The sequence below is a fragment of the Grampus griseus genome (genome assembly GCF_964374135.1).
Source record: "Grampus griseus genome assembly, chromosome: 11".
Classification (NCBI taxonomy): Eukaryota; Metazoa; Chordata; class Mammalia; order Artiodactyla; family Delphinidae; genus Grampus; species Grampus griseus.
The window spans coordinates 1,407,190-1,426,120 of NC_139005.1; the positions used below are offsets into that span (position 1 = coordinate 1,407,190).

An 18,931-nucleotide genomic window follows, 5' to 3' on the forward strand; every position below is an offset into this window, starting at 1 on the left:
TGCCTAAGATTATCAGATGTCTGAAGCAAAATAAATTCTGAGTGAGATCAGGAGAATAAAAGGGATGATGTGAGGAAACCCTGTGCTGCGAGCCGCGGGTAAGTTGTAGTCGGTCCCTGGGGAGGACCTAGCACGTCTAGACTGTGATGTTAGTTAAGCCAGAGTAGTGGCGACCATCGTGTAAGATGGTGCAAGATCTTGACGTCTTGGATTCCAGCTCAACTCCGCAAATACCTGTTGAATGTGTCACATGCTGGTCATTATGCATTCAAGTCCCGCCCTCCAGGAGCTCAGGTCTAGTGGGGGAGCAGTTCGGCAAACACTTAATTGTGACATATGCTTTTTTTTTTTTTTTAAAGTCCAAAGATGTGTGAAAAACTATGGGAGCAAAGAAGCACTTGAGACTGTTTCCCCCTAGAGGAGTCTTGAAGGACAAGGACTCAGGGCGGGAAGACACCTTAGGAGCCCACGCTTGTTATTTGACTCCTGGGAGATTTGGGGATTGACCAGCAAGATATGGACAAATGAAAATATAAGTTTAAATGACCAACAAAACAGAATCAGTTGTTCCTTTTTTTTGTTTGTTTGTTTTTTTTGCGGTACGCGGGCCTCTCACCGTTGTGGCCTCTCCCGTTGCAGAGCACAGGCTCCAGACGCGCAGGCTCAGCGGCCATGGCTCACAGGCCCAGCCCCTCCGCGGCATGTGGGATCTTCCCGGACCGGGGCACGAACCCGTGTCCCCTGCAACGGCGTTGTTCCTATTTATTTTTATTATTACCTACGACTTTTTCTGCTTCCTAATTTTTTTTAATGTTTATTCACTCTGTTAAATCTCCTAGACTAAAGCAACTTTCCCCTGAAATAAATAAAATTAGGGAGTTAGTATATAATGGAGAAGATCCCACGCGACCTTTCATGAACCTGAGGGCAGTAGCAGACTTTAAGATTTCCATTTTGGGAGGATAAAGTCCTCTGTGGAGACTTGAAAGGTCTAGTGACATAACATGCATTTGTTAGAAATGACATCTTTTTTGACAGATAAATCCATCTTTTTCTTTGGAGATAATAAATTCTCATTTATAGTTGGAGATTAATATTAATTTGATACAAATTAGTGCAATGCTCTAGTACAGAGGCTGCTTCTGTTGTCATTGTTTATGGCATTAACTTTGTAAGGAAGTTAATTTATTTAGCAAGAGGGAGGCTGTTCTTACTTCACAGTATTTGTTTAGGTTTTCTGCTGTTTCCCCCAAAATGTTCATGAGTATTAGCCACGCATAAAAGAGAAGCTGCTTCCCATCTGCTGTGAACCTTCCAGTATTTGGAGATCATGGGACCACTGATTTGTGAGGTGCAGTTAAACTATGTCACATGAAAAGAACCAGACCAGGGGCCAAAGATAACAGTGCTATGTAGACTCTCGGGGGCCAGCGAAGGTTTTGTTTTACAAGATCGTGTCCGTGTTTGGTCAGTGAGGCTGAGGCAGAAGGTGAATGAAAGAACGTTACTTTAAAGGCATTAAAGAACACGCCGGAGGAAAGCATTTTTAGTGCAAAGCGTTCGAACGGGGTAGAAGTACCGGGTCAGCCCAGAGCAGCCAAGCGCAGCCCGTTTCCCTCCCAGCTGTGGATGCCAAAGCTGGCCTCGCATCCCCTGCCCTCAGATACCGCGCTTCTCGCGTGCCCTTCCTCCTTCCTCCCTCCCTCCCTTCCATCCTTCCTCGGGACCTTTTGAGAGTTCACATGAACCTTAGGTTAAACAAGATGGATTCGCATCCCTTATAACCAAGCCTACAAGTCATTCAGACCTGAAAATTGTTTTCATACTTTATGTATTTCGTTTGTAAGGCTGGGGGAGGGGCGTATTTTATGGAAACAGATTGAACCAGGAAACATGACTGTGGCCATGAGAGAGAGACCACCCTCCTCACTAGTGAAGAAAGTGTTTGAACCCCACACCTGCGCCTAACCTCCAGCTCTGACATTTCACGCCTTTCACTTTCTAATCGCTTAACTATCTTGCGATCTTTCGGAAGGACAGTAGCTGTGTGTGTGTGCTCACAACCAAATGCCAGTCACCTGGCACCACCCGTGGGGTTGAGCTACAAAAACCGGGACGGGGTCAACGGTACAAGGAATTCTGTATCCGAGCAAAGTCTCAGAAACAAGTGTCTGACCAAACACGTGATCAGGTGTTCTTGGCCCTTCCACTGGGATGATTATTCCACTCATTCGAGAGAGACTTCGTGAAGAGAACGGGGTCTGAAGGGATGTGGAGATTTTTGGCTTATCCTTACGTGCCCAGAAGAGGTTTGTGTAATTTACACTGCCAGGTTGCCATGGCTTTCCTAGTGAAAAGAGAGGACTTAAATGCCTTCTTTGCTGCCTACTGACTAAAAAAAATATATTTCCTATCCTTCTGAGAGAAATTACTGAGATTATTTTTAAAGAGAGTGAGGGCGGGGTGGGTTGGGGAGCGGGGAGGAGAGCATTACCGAGTCAGACACCCTTATCCTGCCTACGTAACTTCAGCCACACAGTTATGCCTTATCTGCTTGCTAACTGTATGGCGATAGGCCTTGCATTTTAAAGTTGCACAAATAGTAGCATGAGTATCGTTAAAAGATTGCAAGCCGGGGCTTCCCTGGTGGCGCAGTGGTTAAGAATCCGCCTGCCAATGCAGAGGACACGGGTTCGAGCCCTGGTCCGGGAAGATCCCACATGCTGCGGAGCAACTAAGCCCGTGTGCCACAAGTACTGAGCCTGTGCTCTAGAGCCCACGAGCCACAACTACTGCACCCGTGTGCTGCACCTACTGAAGCCTGCACACGTAGAGCCCGTGCTCCGCAACAAGGGAAGCCACCGCAATGAGAAGCCCGCGCACCGCAACGAAGAGTAGCCCCCGCTCGCCACAACTAGAGAAAGCCTGTGCACAGCAACGAAGACCCAACGCAGCCAAGAATAAATAAATTAAATAAATAACTTTTTTAAAAAAAATTATAGTAATAAAAAAAAAAGATTGCAAGCCACCTTCATGATTTGGAGTTGAAAGTTATTTGAAGTCAAATATGGAACAAATGACAAATGTCTTAAAAGGAGAGATTTATAGAAATATTTGTTAAAACATAAACTAGAGAGGTAAATCCCCAGAGAGCTTCCAGAATGAACTCACGCACCATGCTAACGAGAGTCAGAGGTTTCCCGATGAAGGTGCGTCAAGGACATTTGCCATTCCCTCTGTGACCCTCTCAACTAGCCTCTTAAAATCTGATCAACTTTGGATTTTGCTGCTAGAGACACTAAAAAAGCAGCAACTATTTGTATCGAGTACCATCAGCTTGCTCTCTCTCATGTCTGTGGTACCTACAATATTCAGACATGAAATCTAACATGGAAATTTGCTTTCCTTATCTTTCTTGCGGAATTAAGAGGAAAATAGAAGATGTTAATAGATGGTGTTTTAACAGATATGATCAGGCGATGGTACATTGCCTGTTGCCTCAAACATTGCTTTTTTCAACCCCAGATCTCCAAAGCATGACGGAAACCAGGACAGGGCAATTTTAGGCAGAATTTCACAGCTCTGCTATTGAAGTCCTGTGTTCATCAACAGGAAGAAGATTGCCCCCAAACGTGTTCTTAGCGCGGGGAGTCTCATGTGGGCATCATTAGGCGGTTCAGGGTCTTCCTATTCTTTGCTCCACTGTGGGGTTTCTTACCTCCAAGAGTGATGTAGGAACAGCTGAGCTGAGCCTCACACACCACAGTGCCCTTAAAGCCCACCTGGACCTCGGCGGGGCGGCTGGGCAGCGGCCGGTACCCAGGCGTGGTGGGTGGGAGGAAGGCTCGCAGCATGGTGGGTCCCAGAGCACTCAGAGCACCTCTGCTGGTCCCGTCTCGGCGCCCCGCGAGGCTGTGCCTCGTGTCAGATGACGGCGATCACTGCAAGTTTGAGAATGCCAGAACCACACCACCTTCCCCGGTCCTTTTCAACCTGGCCGTCTTCTTTCTTCCCTGCGGCGCCTGCTGCCCACCCAGGCCGGCCTCGCCCCGTGGCCGCCCAGGAGAACTGGGGGTGAGACGTGAGGGCTGTGTCCGCCCGTCGGCTCCTCACCTCCCTGACGGTGACAGGCTCTGGTTTGCATGGGCCACCACCAGCTGCTCCAGTGCCCCTCGCTCAGGACAGAAATAGGCTTGTCCCGGCTGGAAACGTGCGCCTGAGAGGCGGGAGCTGCGGTGGAATGTGGCTCTCTCTGTGAAACTATTTTAAGGAGAAAAAGTTAGGCCCAGTTCTACTCGTTATCTTGCTTTGCTCTCAGGAGCCAGGACTGTTGGTAAATCTGTTTCTCCTTGACTATTTAAACTGTACATTCAAACTGCATATTAACTGGGGTGAAAAGAACCGTTTCAAAATGACCCCATTTTAATCTTAAAGTCACGTTGCTTTGGAGATAAATGGTCAGGTCCTGAGGAAATCTCCACAGCGTCTCCATGAGGCTTCCGACCCAGCCTTCCCTTCCTCCCCTTCAACGTCTGAAAGATGCGTTCACAGCGTCTTCCCCCTCCATCTGCATTTCAGTTTTCTCGTAGTAATAACATCGTCAAACCGCTTTTCTATTTCTATCAACAGTTTCCTTGGCATCCAGTCCTCATGAGAACCTAGTTCCTTATGTCAAATGCCACAAATGTGTAACATCCCCCAAAATGGCACCCAGAATATTTCTACTTACATGTTCTACTGAAGAGACACAAATGGCTGTTCTTCCCCTGCTACTGGGCTTCGAATTTCTTAGTTGTGTGTTTCTCTCCCCTGTTACCTCTTTCCTGCTTTGATAGTTTTGGGAAGTCCCATCTCCAAGGAAAGGAAGCTTTCACTCTAACCAAAGAATAGAGCAGGATCCTGGTTTTGTAACGAGGCTTAAAGCCTCCAAAACATACAACGTCTTCGGATATTTTAGTCGCTGAATGTCGGCGATCCGATCCACTCTCGCTCAGGGGAGCACAGAGCAGGTGGGTCGGCGTGTGGGAAGCTGTTGGGGCAGCTGGCGCTGGGGATTAGGGTTGATGGACCCGGAACGGCCTGCAATCAAGTTCTCAGAGACTCGCTTAATGACCTTGAGATGAAAGAATTTCTTTCTGATATTAAGGCTCTCAGCGCATAGGCTTTAGAACGCAGACGTTCTTTTTTCCAGAGTATCCATGTATCAAAGAGGCGTATGTGTGTGTGTTTCTAAGAGGACACAATGGTTCCATCAAGAAAAAGCTGCCCCCCCCCCCGCACACGCAGGTAAGATAAAGATTCCTGGTGCTCGAATCACACAAGAAGTTGACGCCGTTGCCCCCTTTAGGCAAGTTGATAGTTCAAATTTGTAGGGTCCTTTTAAAGACACCTGCTTAACACAGCACTAAAGCGACATCTCCGGTACCCTTTGATTTCTGAATCTTGACTAACAAGAAGCAGAAACGCCCACTGAGTCACTGGTCAGGTGAGTGGGGGGAAAAGTTGTCAAAAGATCACAGCTGTTTTAATGACCAAATTATAGTCATATAATTAAATATTTTGTAAGTTTAAATTTTTAAAATAATTTCTTTTAAAAATACGTTGGTTTTCATCGCCCTACCATAACGTGGCAGCTCTTTCAGTGAAGTGTTTTTAACATGTATATATAGTTAGTGTACTCTTTATATGACTAATGCCACCAGATCCTCCACTAGATATTTATAAATGTATTTTGGACCTGTTTAGCCTTTGCTATAAAAATGACCTAGACAGGCACATATTAAGGTATATAATTTGTTTGAAAATTGTTAAATGAATCAGTGGCAGCTACATTATGCCACAGTGTTCTTTCACTACTAAATCATCCAGTCAGAGTTGCACCTCATCTTTCAACAGTTGTAAATATTACGTGCAGACCCTTTGAAGTCAGAGATTGATGACTGAATTTTGTTTTTCCTGCACTGTGTCCTCACTTAGGGCTTTCAAAGCCGATCTTTCAGTTACTAACACCTTCCTGGGAGAAGGGGGAGGGACGGAGGCTTCCAGGCCTAATCTGTGCTTCAGGTCTCCCATACTTAACAAAGAAGACGGAGCATGTGTGGGTGTGCGCCGGGCCTGCGGCGGCAGGGACGTTTCAGGGCTGGAGCTTAGAGTCGAGGCTCGTTTTCAGTCTGTTCACCCATTTAAGAAGCATTCGCCGCGTGCCTGTTGTGTTCAGGTGTGTGTGTGCGCGTAGGTGTGTGTGTGCGTGTGTGTGTGTGTGTGCACATGCGTGTGTTCTCTGTGGGCCTAAAAAGCCCCAGTGTGAGGTTTTCAAGCTTGAACTCCAATGACTGGTTTCATTTATTCAAGAAGTATGTATTTCCCTCAAGATGGAAAGTGAATGTCTTTCCATTTTGTAGTTCTGAAGATGCTCATGGTTGGTTTGATGTGTTTTTTTCAGTGTCCATTTATGGAATTTGGTTTTACGACAAGGAAGAATGCCAGAGAATTGCAGAGCTTATGAAAAAGTAAGTGCTGCGGGCTGAGTACTTGTCAGGACCTGGTGCTTTGTATTTCTGAGTGTACGTGGCTACACTGTAACCTAAACAGAGCACGTCTCTGACAGCAGTCCTTTTCGCCGTGGTTAGGAACACATTCACCATTACTTAATAAATGAAAAATAAACACAAATGACAATGTTTTACATTTCCACCAGGTAAGATTAACTGTGTAGAAGGGTTCCCCTCATTTTTCCTGCACGTGTGCAGAATCTATAATATGAATTTTTCCAGATGGTAGTTCACCTTAATATTATCCTCCTTTGTAAATTAGCAGCTTCTTCCCTTGGAAAGGTATCAGTATATCTCAGTGAAGAGAACATTCAGAGCCCTTCTAAAAGGCTGTCCCAGATTCTCTGGGGGGCCCACATCCTTCCTGCCCTGAAATCTGCCCGTGGGGCTCAGACCTCCCTCCCTTCTGACCCTGCGAGGGCTTCGGAGAGTCTGTATTTTCAGTTCCTTTGGGAGTATCTGAGCTAATACTGATTTAGTGATCAGCAGACAGACCCTCTCTCTGTCTGCCTCTCTCTCGTTACTAGTCTCTTTTTTTCTTAATCTCACGAGGCCTTGTGATTCACCCCAGTCTGCACTGGGGGAAACTGAAATGACTGTGCCTGTCCCGCTCTCGCTGCCCTGAGGACCCCGAGAGCAGGCCCGGGTCAGCGCGCCGTCTCCTCTGGGATCCATCAGCCCCTTTCACGGGTCCTTGAGCCCCAGGCCTGCTCACTGGGACGCAGTTATTTCCCTGCACTTATGCAGCTGGTTTAGAGCCCCAGAAGGAAATGAGTTTCCTGCACGTGCTGGATCTGACCCAGGACTGGACTCGGCCGAACACAGGGTCTGCCTGCCGCCAGCGCGGATGCGACAGAGCAGGTCCGTCTGCAGAAGAACCATTTTTCATTTTAAATCCCGGGTCGAGGAACTGGCTAAAGAGTGACCCCAGAATATGGAATGTGGGGGGGACTGTTTATAAATGGTATTGATTTCTGAAAAGCCTAGCTCGTGAGAGCCCGTTTTAGGTAACTGCAGGTGGTGATTAGGCTGTGCTCAAACTGGCATTTACCACCATAACAGCGAGTTCCTAGAACACCCGTGTTATTGTAAACTGTGCAATGGATGACGATAGCAGGATCTCACGCAGATTAAAAACCACCCTGTTGCCCGGCCAAGAGGCCACGTAAAGACTGTCAGATTCCCCGGTGATTCCTTCACAGCCGGGGCTGGGAACTGGTCGTTGGTGAGAAACAAGCCGCCGACGTGTGTGGATTCCCTGCCCGTCCTCCCTTAGAACTGAACCGCCCACCGAGCCCTCAGGTCTCCTTCCCCGTAAACGTCGCGGCAGTTATGAAGGAGCGTGGGCTGCGGTCAGAGCCCACGCAGCGGGCAGTGTTCCCCTCCGCCGCGCTGTAGCACGGAGGAGCGACCTGGCCTCCCTCTGTGTTGTTTTCAGGAAAGCAGAAGGCGCTGCTCACTGCTATGTTTTCGTACCTTCTCCTGGGGTGGAACCTTCACTGTGTTTCTAAACCACAGGATTCGAGGGGCTGGAATCAGCCGCGCTTTGCCTTCAAGGCCCTTTGGAACCAGGGGCAGACGCCCGATTTGCCGTGCGGTTTGCCCAGGGCTTGAGATCCCTAAATTGGGTTTCCTCAGCAACACATGAGTCCTTTCTACTGCTCTCAGTGAGGAGTTGGCAAACTTTTTCTGAGAAAGACCAGTAGTGAATACTTTCGGCCTTGCAAGGCCGACCGGTCTCCATCCCAGCTGCTCAGCCCTGCCCTGGCTGTGTGACAGCTGCCACAGGCCACGCGTCATTAACTTTCTGTACAAAGCAGGCCCGGGCGGGGGTGGCCCTCCCCACTCTGGAGGCGTCCGTGTGGTCAGTGTACTCGGGACCTCAACTCCCATGTTTCTTCTTTCAGTTCCAGCAGTCTTATTTCTAACGTGATTATGACAAGATAAAAACAACTGGGTGAGAACTGGATGGTTTCAAAAACCGGTTGTGTTGAGTTGGCTTTTCTGGTGTGGCTTTCCCTTCCTTTTTTCTAGCCTCACTCAGTACGAACAGCTGAAAGCGCACCACGGAGCGGGGGCGGCAGTGGGAGCGTCCCCCGTGGGCCTCGGCTCGGGAGATCGCAAGGAGGTGGACATCCTACGGATGCTCACCAAGGCCAGAGACGAATACGCAAAGGTGAGTCTCGTCTCCCTGCGATGCGTACTTAAACTCCACGGTGGGGACCTGCGCCCTGAGACGGACCTGGTGCCGTTCCTCCCGTCAAACAAAGTGCGGGAGAAATACAATCTTTATCGGCTTTTAGTAGGCTGAACACTGTTTGCTTTTAAGTGGATTCAAAGGCAGCCCGGGAAATCAGTAAGCTTCGTATATACAAATAGCCTCCAATAAGAAGACCCCATTGACAGTAGCAACAAATTAATATAAAATTCTTCGGGATAAAATTAACAAGAAATGAGCACAACCTGTGTGGAATAATCATGGCTATCCTTGGCGGTACTAGGGCACTAGCAGTAGGAAGGACATCCAACCCCCTTCCTCTGAAAATCGGCGGTCGGTGGAAAGAATTAAGCATTTATCCTGCCTGGCCAGGGGCACCGGATAATCCAGGTTGATGCGGGAAAGGCCTTCTCCACCACGGAGCTCCAGCTGTTAAATGTGGACGGAATGACAGAGCCTAAAGCCCTGGTGGAGTAACTGAGTCAGGCGCGGACCATCAGTAACGTTCGTGCTGTGAGAAAGGCGGACGGAAACCTGACCACGGGCGGGTCGGGCAGCCGCGCACAGCGGCCGAACGTCAAGTACGCGGCACGCCTGGAAGTGCTCCTGCCAGAAGAGATGATCCTGAACCTAAGTCTTGAGCGCTAACAGAAAATGACAGGGGAGGGGAGCAGGGCAGGTAGAAACAAGTTAAATGACACCGGGAAGCAGTCAGAAAGGCCGTGTGCAGCGTGGGCTCCTCGGGGACAGCCGCCAGGCTTCTGCGCATGCCTTGGAGGCGGGGCCAGAGGCCGCACTACTGGACACAGACACCCCCGCGGGCGTCTCTGGGCGAGTCCCGAAGGTGGTCAGCGCTGCCCGCCCGAGGGCTTGTTGAACGAATGTGAACAAAGCGCGGTTTCGCCCGCCCGCCCCGTCACGGCCCCGACCCAGTTGCTTCCTCCCCAGCTTCGGCCAGTAACAGCAAGGCCTGGATCCGCTTTTTATTTTGATTGATTCTTCGACAGCCGTGAAAAAACGTCCCAGTGACTTAATTACACTTTACTAACTGTACTGTGTCAGGCGCAGTGAAGAGTCATCTTACAGGCGCCATTTTGCCCTCGAGGAACTTAGGTTCTGTGACGACGGCAATAACAGTGGCCAGTATAGATATGAAATGCAAACGCTGAAGAAGAATTATTTTCTTTCTTCTCCCTCCCTCCTCCCAACACACAGACACAGACGCAAACACACATACTGTATTGTTTCTATTTTATGATGTTTTGACTTGTTGAAAGTCTAGCTGGGGAGAGACTGTCCCTCCCCAACCAGCCAATTCTCCGAGATACCAGAGGCCTAGCCAGGAGGGTGCCTGTGACCGGGAGATCCAGCCCTGTCTGCCCGCCTACCCCGGGGCGAGAGTCCTCCGCCCCCGTCGTATTAGGGCCAGTCCTGTCATCTGGAGCCCCTGAAATGATTCAAACACGCCCGTCCTAAAGTGCAGAGACCCCGGCAAAGGCTGCAGCCTTAGCTCTGCCCTCGCTTCTGCTTCCCACCCGCGCGTCACGAGGCACCCTCTGCAACAGGGGGCCCTGCGGGGCTGCTGAGCCTGTCTCCAGGCCCGGGGATGGGAGCGGGTGATGCACTGCTCCCTGAGCCTCTGAACGCAGAGCTCACGCACACTCAGGAGTACCGGTGCCCAGTCCCGGGGACTGACCTCGGGCCATCACTTTGTACTGTACCCACAGCTCGCAGTGTTTCTCTATTCTGTTTGCCCTTCAGAATCTACATCTCCTTCGAGGCCCAGGAAGAACGCCACTTCTTACAGGGAGTTTTCCCAGATCTCTTCACTCAGACTGATTGTCCCTTCCACTGCACTCACCAGTGTGTTACCCTTTAGAATGTATTTTGTTCTTCCTCATTTGTTACACTCACGGCAGCCTCTCCCGCTGTGCATAAACTTGTTGAGGTCGAAAGAACGTTCTATCCGGTTGTGACAGTGTTGACATGAAGGGAAGACAGAGGTCTAATCAGTGTGCAGACTCTGCTTTTCTATAAGTTCAAATACATGTCATATGCATAATGTTCATTGCTCCAACTGTGCGATAGATAACAGAAGAAGCTCTTCCTTCCGCCATCACAGGCCAGGTGACGCCACATCACATCCAGAAGTGGCTGCACGGTCCTGTGAGCCCTGGTCCACATCCTTCTCGGTTTCTCACCGCCCGCCCAGAGTGTAAGCCCCGGGCCCCTCCGAGCGCCCTGCCACGCGGTCTCGAGTGACCCTTCCAGCCTCACTGCCTTGGGCTCCCACTGCCCCTGCAGACGCTGGGAACTCCTCCCAAACAGAGTGACAGTGTTGCTTCCCGAAAGTGCCTTCCCGCCTCTCCGCAGGCTGGCCCTCTCCTCCCTTACGTACCTGGCGACAGGTGACGTCTCTGAAGGCCTACTTCCCGTGTTTCTTGTCCCTCGTGTGGTTTCTGATCTGCCCACCGGGTGTATTTGCCCCCGAGGAGTCCCCTTGTGCGAGGAAGCCCTGCTTTATCCTTGCCTTATGCAGTGTCATCTGCTCTCCCAACACACACGGACACGCCAGACAGTGTGGGGAACAGGAGTGGGCCGGGCCCCAGGTGCAGGAAGGGGACATGGAAACACAGTCTTTCCTCAGGATTCTTGCCGCGAGGAAGTGGATTTCCTGCTAGCGGAGGTTTTCAAGAAGAGACAGAATGATGACTAGCAGGCATGTTACAGAAGAACCTCACTGGTCTGGATGCGTGTTAACCTGAATGACCTCTGAGGGCCTCTCCAACTCTAAACCGCGTAAATGTGTGAAAATCCCAAAAAGTAAGAGGAGGAAGCATTTGGAGCTGGAGGAAGATGATACGGATAAAGTGAAGCCTGGTGACACAACTTTTTACGCAAAGTTAATAAAGTAATTTAAAAACCTTGTTTTGGCCGGTATTTTATGAAACAACTTCCTGTGGCTCTGCTGTGAAGTAGCAGTGCTGTGACTTGGGGCTTCCTCCTCCCGGTTAGGCTCGGGGCTGGGGTGCAGGTGAGCGGGGGCAGCAGCCGGGCCAGAGCGGTCCTGGGCCGCGGGGCTACGTGCTGAGCCTTCAGAAGTGGACTGTTTTGAAGAATACGTTTATACGTGTGTAACTGAATCACTGCTGTACACCTAAAGCTAACGCAACATTGCAAGTCAACGATACTGCAGAAAAAGAAAAGAAAAGAATAAGTGGACTGTTTTGTATTCAAGATGATTTTGTGTTTTGTGGCCTGAGGCAAGAATGAATAGTTGTCCTCTAGCTATGGTTCTGACTTATGAAATCAAAGAAATTACTGTGTCTTTTGATGTTCACTGAGAAAATTCAAGCCTATTAGAAAGAAAACAAAACTACCCATAATCCTACCACTCAAAGATGTCTGCTTTTAGCACTTCTAGTGTACTTTCCCCCCGACTCTTCTCCCCTCATGGACACGTGTTTGTGTGATAACACGGGCTCATGTGACGTTGTTGTTAAGGCCCGGGTACTCTCAAGAACCCATTATACTTTCTCCAACCCTGCATGTTTTTCCAAGTAGTTTAAAGTGTTTGGGTCGAGAGAGGCATAGAAACTTGGACAAGTGGAAAATGAGCTGCAGACTGTCGAGATCAGTGGTGTCTCGTCTGGGCACCTTCTACATGACAGTGAAGCCTCATTGGTAGGTCGCCCGTCCTAGTGACACGGAAAGCAGCTTCCGGCCATCTTCCTTGGGGGTTGCTGTCTGCGGCCCACACGAGCGGGTACACAGTGAAGCAGTCTGCAACCCAGGGTCCCTGCACACAGGCGGGGCCACTCGCGGAAGTGAGCCAAGCGGCCACTTTCTCTGCGCGGCCAGCCGGCGGTAAAGGCTGTTCACGCCAACATTTTATCAGTGACTGTATGAGGCCACACGCTTGTCTTGCGCTGGTGATCCACATCTTAGAATCCAGGCCAGTGGGTCCTGCAGCCATCACTCACCTAAGCATTAGAAATGATATTTTATGACTCATAAAGTGATTTCACATGCCATTCAATACTAGTGCCAAATATACAAATTATTGGCAGAAAATAATTAGTCCTTTGTGCAGTTAACTTTACAAGCCTAAGTGAGCGTGGTGGTAAACGGCCCCAGGCGCCTACATCCTTGAGTAGAAAATACAGCCAATAGCCATAAAGCACACCGGGAACCATGGGACCCCAGGGCAAGGTTGCATTCGCAGCCACTCCACCTCTGGACGGTGAGGTGTGTCCTGGCCCGAGGGTGCAACTGTGCAGCTGAAACTAACAATGCCGCGGAGTCCACGGTGCAGAAGGCCGTATTTTACAGTGAGTTTTATTTGGTGTTTCAACAAGGGAAACCCAGACATCACGGCTGTGCCCTCTCTGTTACGAATGCCACTGTGTGAGCGATCGCAGGGTTGGTTAGATTAACGTGTGATAATGACTCAGGGTTTGAAACCATGAGGCTTGTCTCTCGTCTCTAGAGATTCTAATTTGTAGCAAGTGGCTCCAAACACTGGGATTTAAATTACTCTGTGCAAAAAGCCATTTGTTAAATAGAGACGATGTTAGTGATTTTTAAATCAGCGGTTTGGGTCGGCTTGACGTTCTGGTTTATCGACTAAAAAGGGCTGGTTGCTGTGAGGACGCAGTGCTGCAGCCTTCAGTCAACTGCCAGGCGCGCGCAGACCCCTCCCGCGGCCCAGACGAGGCACCGAGGGGGCGCTTCCTCCACCGTTTATCCCGGAAGGGCAAGCGGGAGACCGCGGCTGCTTCCCGGCGACCCGCCGCCTTTCAGGCATCCACGCGTCTCAGGGCCTCCAGGTCCTGCAGGCCGAGGCACGGAATTGCACAAACTAAGAAAAATCCGACCTGAATTTGACTTATACTCAAACGTAGTTTATATCAGAGGAGAGTAAGGGATTTTCCTTTGTACATGGAGATCTATTTTTTTTAAGTACCAACTAGATAAAATAAAGAGCAAGAAGATGCGTTCTTTTTAAAAGATTAAAGCTTCTTCTTCACCAAAAATGAGGTTCTTTTTTCCATTTCAGTGTAAAGCCTGTCCTGAGCCCAAACAGATCAGCAGCTCGTCCGCCATCTACGACAACCCCAATCTCATCAAGCCGATTCCAGTGAAGCCCGGTGGGAGCCGGCAGCAGCGGGGCCCTCGGCCCGGCCAGGTGCACAGCCCTCTGCTCTCCGCCCGGGCCTCTGTGGGGCTCCTGCGGGACTTGGCCCGGAGTACGGTCAGGGCGGGGCCGATGCTCTGCAGGTGCCCTAAGGTCAATCCAGGAAAGAGAGATTCCAAAGAAGAGATTTTGTCATGGTTAATAACTTACTCTTCCTAGAAAGGGGTTGCAGGTTTTCCTTTTGGCATTTCCCTGACTCTGTGCTAATCCCTTGTGGACTTGAACTCCTTAGAGGATAATGTATTCTAAAAAGACAGCAACCTAATATCATGTCAGAGCTGACGGCACCGTTACACGTCGGGCTGTATTCTTCCGGGGTGGAAAGCTGGTGTCCCACGGCCCCTGAGGGAGCCACAGCCCACGTGCCCCCATGGTGCCAGGTCCGGGGCCAGGCGCTGTGTGTATATGGGATTCCTGGTCTAAGGACTGGTGTCAAATCCCCCTTTAGACCTCATGGCTTGTCATTGTTCTTGCATCTAAGATATAAGCATAACAGCAGTTTCTGTGTGAGCGTATATATTTTTCAGAAGAGTCCAGCATCGGCAGAATTGCTGAGCTGCAAGTCCCATCACTGAGTGTGGCTGCTTCCAGTTCTTAAGGTTATTCCTCACTAAAGGTTTTTTTTTAAAGGGAATTGGTTTAAATCAATTTCAAAAAAAATGAACATGGGGCTTCCCTGGTGGCGCAGTGGTTGAGAGTCCGCCTGCCGATGCAGGGGACACGGGTTCGTGCCCCGGTCCGGGAAGATCCCACATGCCGCGGAGCGGCTAGGCCCGTGAACCATGGCCGCTGGGCCTGCGCGTCCCGAGCCTGTGCTCCGCAACGGGAGAGGCCACAACAGTGAGAGGCCCGCGTACAGCAAAAAAAAAAAAAAAAATGAACATGGACACCAAAAACATAAAGACTGGCTAATGCAAGTCTTATATTGAATTTTGTAAAAAATAAGTCTTTTCTAATTATCTTTTAGCTTCTGTTATAAGTTTGCTTTTCATGGACATTTTTTATTTTAAGAGAGAAACCGGAATATGTTGACTTTAGGAGAATCTCATGTTTGCTTAGCCCAGCAAGACAGAAAGCAGCAGGGAAATGCCGGATGACACAGGGCGGAAAGGAAGCGGGTTGGTTACCAGCCAGGGCGGCGCAGGAGGGGCTGGGATTGGGGTGTCACGCATCTGACGGGTTGTTATCGCTACCGTTACGTAGCTGGAAGGATCAAGTTAGACTAAATGACGTAGGTTTCTTTCCAGCCCTCAATTCCTACAATTCTGTGGAATACTACCAGGAGTTCCGAAATGCTCACGTTTCTGCAAATCCTCAGTGTCTTCCTGTACTTTGCAGGGATGGGTGGACTTCCTGTGGAGGAGACCGTTTGCCTTTCAGTGTCTGTAGCTTGTGCCACAGGGGTCCCCAGCCTGTGAACCCCGGGCCCAGCAGGGATCGTGTGTCTGTGTATCAATCAGCAGATACTGATCATATAACAGCCGTCCTGGGGGTGGGAGGGAGAAGGCAGTGAAAATTTTTGACATTAAAAAGCAGGTCCCACATGTGTAGAGTTTGTCATCACTAAGCTTCTTCATCCTTTCTAATTGACTCTGTAAATAGAAGACATCATCGGGTAGGTAAATAATGTCTCACTGCCCCCATATAACCAAATTACACGTGGCCCCATTTTCACGCGTGGTTATTTGTTCCAGACCTTAGACCCTGAACCCCAACACCTGTCCTTGACGGCCCTCTTCAGGAAGCTGGACAAAGCTACGTGTCACGAAGCCGCGCGGCCTCCAAAGACCCTCCACCAGCAGCAGCAAGAGAAGCTTCCGCTTCGGCAGGGGGTCGTCCGCTCCCTGTCCTACGAGGAACCCCGAAGATGCTCGCCCCCGGTCGAGAAGCAGCTCTGTCCCGCCATTCAGAAGCTCCTGGTCGGGATCGCGGACCTGCAGCCGCTTGCAGAGCTGCCCGAGAGCCGGCCCTGTAGAGACGCCGCCCGGCCGGGGTCTCCCCGCGGCCCCGAGGTCTCCCGCCGCGTGCACGGTGCCCCCAGGACTCAGAACCCGCCGGACCAGCTCCAGAGCATCCCTGGGGCGCCGGCACCAGACGCCTCGGCCGAGACGCCGGGGCCCCGGGCACTCCCGAGGCCAGCGCCCCCCGGCCCTGGGCCCGGCCGTCAGCCCCTGGGGCCCAGCGAGGTCTCCCCGCGGGAGCTGCTGTGGAAGCTCCAGGCGGTGCAACAGGAGCGGCAGTTGCCGGCGCCCGGCCGCCCAGCCCTGGCGGCCAAGTTCCCCGTGGCCACCCCGAGCGCTGGAGCACGGAACCCCCTGGAGTCCTGGAGGGACCAGACCCCCAGCGCGGAGCAGCAGGCTCCCCTCCTTCAGGTAGGCGGCTGCCGGCCGGGAGGTGCTGCCAGGGCGCGGGGACGCGGGCCTCAGCCCCGTCTGGTCTGCGCATAGCGTCCCGCCTTCGCCTCCTGCCTGGAAGGGAGTCTGGCCTTGGCCCAGCAATCTGGGAGCTCCTCCCTTCAGAGGCTTCATTCCTACAGCTAAACCTTCGTGCGACGAGGTTTGACGTGGCCGTGGGAAAAACCCAAATCTTTGACCTCGGAAACCTAGGGTCTGAAATCATTTGAAATCATTCCGGGGATGCCAGACACCTGACCTCGTCTGGTGATTTCGGTCCACAGTAAGTCGTTGTGCGTTCATTATCCAGGCCGGGCTTACAAGCGCGGACTGCGTGCCCCGCCCCTGCCGCACGTGGTCCGTGCAGCGGAGGAGCTGGGTGCCCCGCCCCTGCGGACGCCGCAGCCCGTGGGCGCTTGAGGCCCGCAGAAAAGCAGGCCACCGACCCCGGAAGGTGCAGCCTCCTTGTCTGTCTGAGCAGGTGTAGCTTAATGAGGGTCCGGAGAGGCAGAAGGCTCTCTCCCGGCCCGCGACATACACACTGGTTGCCAGAGAGGGGAAGTGTTGTAATTCTTAGAAATGTTCTGTCCCTGCAGGGAAGATGGTTCTCTATAGTCACTAATAACTTAGAACCGTGAGAAAACCGAAAGCTTTTCCATTTTTTCACTGCCTGTGGGTAACATCCGGAGATCTGACAGATTTTTTTTTTCCATTTGGATTGGTACAAATTCACTGAAAATGCATTGGGTTTAAAAATTAGGAAGTTCTCCCTATTCATGACGTTGGTCCTTCTGTCGTGTTTTGGCAAGTGGCTTACGACAGTGCCTCAGAAATCGCTCCCTTTCTGGAGACCATCGTGTGGAGCACAGTCTTCATGTATGTAAGACGGTGCGTCCGAGGGTTCTTGCCTGTTACTGATGAAAATCTCAGATCTGAGTTCCTGCCGCTCTGGAGACATGGCTGTTCCCCGCCCTCATCCTCACTTCACTGTCACAGTGCCCCCCTTCTTCTGCTTTTGCCCCTGCGGATTTAGATGGGACCCTAGGAAATCGGGGCTAATCATTGGCCATCCGCCTCTGCAGGCAGGTCCCCTTCCAGTGCTCGCGGGGTGCAGGGCCGCGGTGCTCCTCTGACTGCCCACGAAGCCACTGCCCCTCGCTACGGCGCACAGGGACAGTTAAGCAGACCGCCCGCCTTCCTCCAGGCTACTCTGTGCCCAAGACGACGCCCAGGGAGCTTCTGAAACCACAGCAGCTCCTCGTGGCTGGCCCTGTGCCGGTTCTCATGAGCCCCTGGGCTTCGGGAGGCTAACAGTAGCGCTCTTCCCTCTCACCTGAGCTGGGGACAAGTGGGAGGTGGCTGTAAGCGTCAGGTGGGTCAGATGTCGCCTGCACAACTGGAAACACTATTGGGACCCCTGGTTTTAGGCCTGCTGGCCAAGAGAGGCGGACAGACCCGCCCAGACAGACGGGCCACCTGCACGCCTGCAGGAGTGGCCCCAGGGCTGCCCCCGAGACCCGAGCACGGAGAGTCAGGAGGTGGGGTGGACGGTGACCCCACCGCCTGCCCGCCCCGCCGCACCAGGCGAGGGGGCAGGCGGCCACCGGTGGGTCCCTTACGGCGGAAACTCGGGGCCACAGCCAGGAGGGACGCAGACGGACAGCCCCGGCGGAAAAGCTGGGGCCCTGGCGTGTGTCCCCAGGCGATGACAGGAAGCCGGAGAAAGGAGGTGTTGCTCAGAGCGCGAGCTTTGCCTGCCGTGGGGAGCTTAGTCAGGACAGCAGGCGCCGGCCGCCGGTGCCCAGGAGGGAGGAGCGTGCAGATGGAGGCTGGCCTCCCGTAGCCCTTGGCCCTGGATGGTTAACACTGAACCCGCTGTGTCCTCTGCGTTCTCTGCACCTGCCCCGTGCGCGAGCCGCCCTCACCCACCCGCCCGTCGGCCCGTTTCCCACCTGCAGGTCCTCTCACCCCGGCGCGCCCCGCCCGCCGCAGGCCCATCTCCGCTCATGTCGCCACTGGTGTTCGCGCAGCCCCCCTGGGCCCCACCACCAGAGAGGGGCAGCGGGCTCTTGCCCCCGGGAAGCCAGGACCCGGCGGCCACCCCCAGCGGCCCCCTCCTGCCCCTGCGGACGCCGGAGCCCCCCAGGACGCCGGGCAGTGCCCTGACCAAGCCGCAGCTCCAGGAGGCCCTGCTGCACCTCATCCAGGTAGGAGGGCGCCACCTCCCTCCTCGTAGGCCTTTCCCAGCGGCCTGCTGCCCTGCTGGTGCCTGTGCCCGCCTCCTGCTCCCCAAGGGCGGCAGCTCACCCCGAGACCTGCGCTTCTGGGTGCGTTTCAGACACTCAGCGTGGCTCTGGGCGTTGTGACTTCAAGTGCCACCCGGCAGAAGAGGAGGAGGTGAAGCCGCCCCTGGGAGGGTCCCGGGTCTGTGGGGCCGTCGGGAGCCAGAGGGGAGTGGAGGGGAGGGCTGCCCTGAGCCCGCGGCAGCGCCCAGGCCGCTACTCGGGGAGGATGCAGCTGGGGCGGCAGGAATGGCTGTGACGACCACAGCATGTTTTATAGATGACCTTGA

At 52.4% G+C, this 18,931-nt stretch overlaps 1 protein-coding gene across 2 annotated transcripts in view; it reads left to right on the plus strand.

Moving 5' to 3' along the window:
* The window catches only part of DCP1B (decapping mRNA 1B), a 50,686-nt gene that overhangs the window by 29,889 nt on the left and 1,866 nt on the right, over positions 1–18,931 (plus strand). For both annotated transcript variants that reach the window (XM_082665276.1, XM_082665277.1), the window contains exons 4-8: positions 6,443–6,509; positions 8,586–8,727; positions 13,829–13,957; positions 15,661–16,338; positions 18,318–18,566. In XM_082665276.1, coding sequence (XP_082521402.1) covers positions 6,443–6,509; positions 8,586–8,727; positions 13,829–13,957; positions 15,661–16,338; positions 18,318–18,566 — 1,265 coding nt within the window. The remainder of the gene's footprint in view (positions 1–6,442; positions 6,510–8,585; positions 8,728–13,828; positions 13,958–15,660; positions 16,339–18,317; positions 18,567–18,931) is intronic.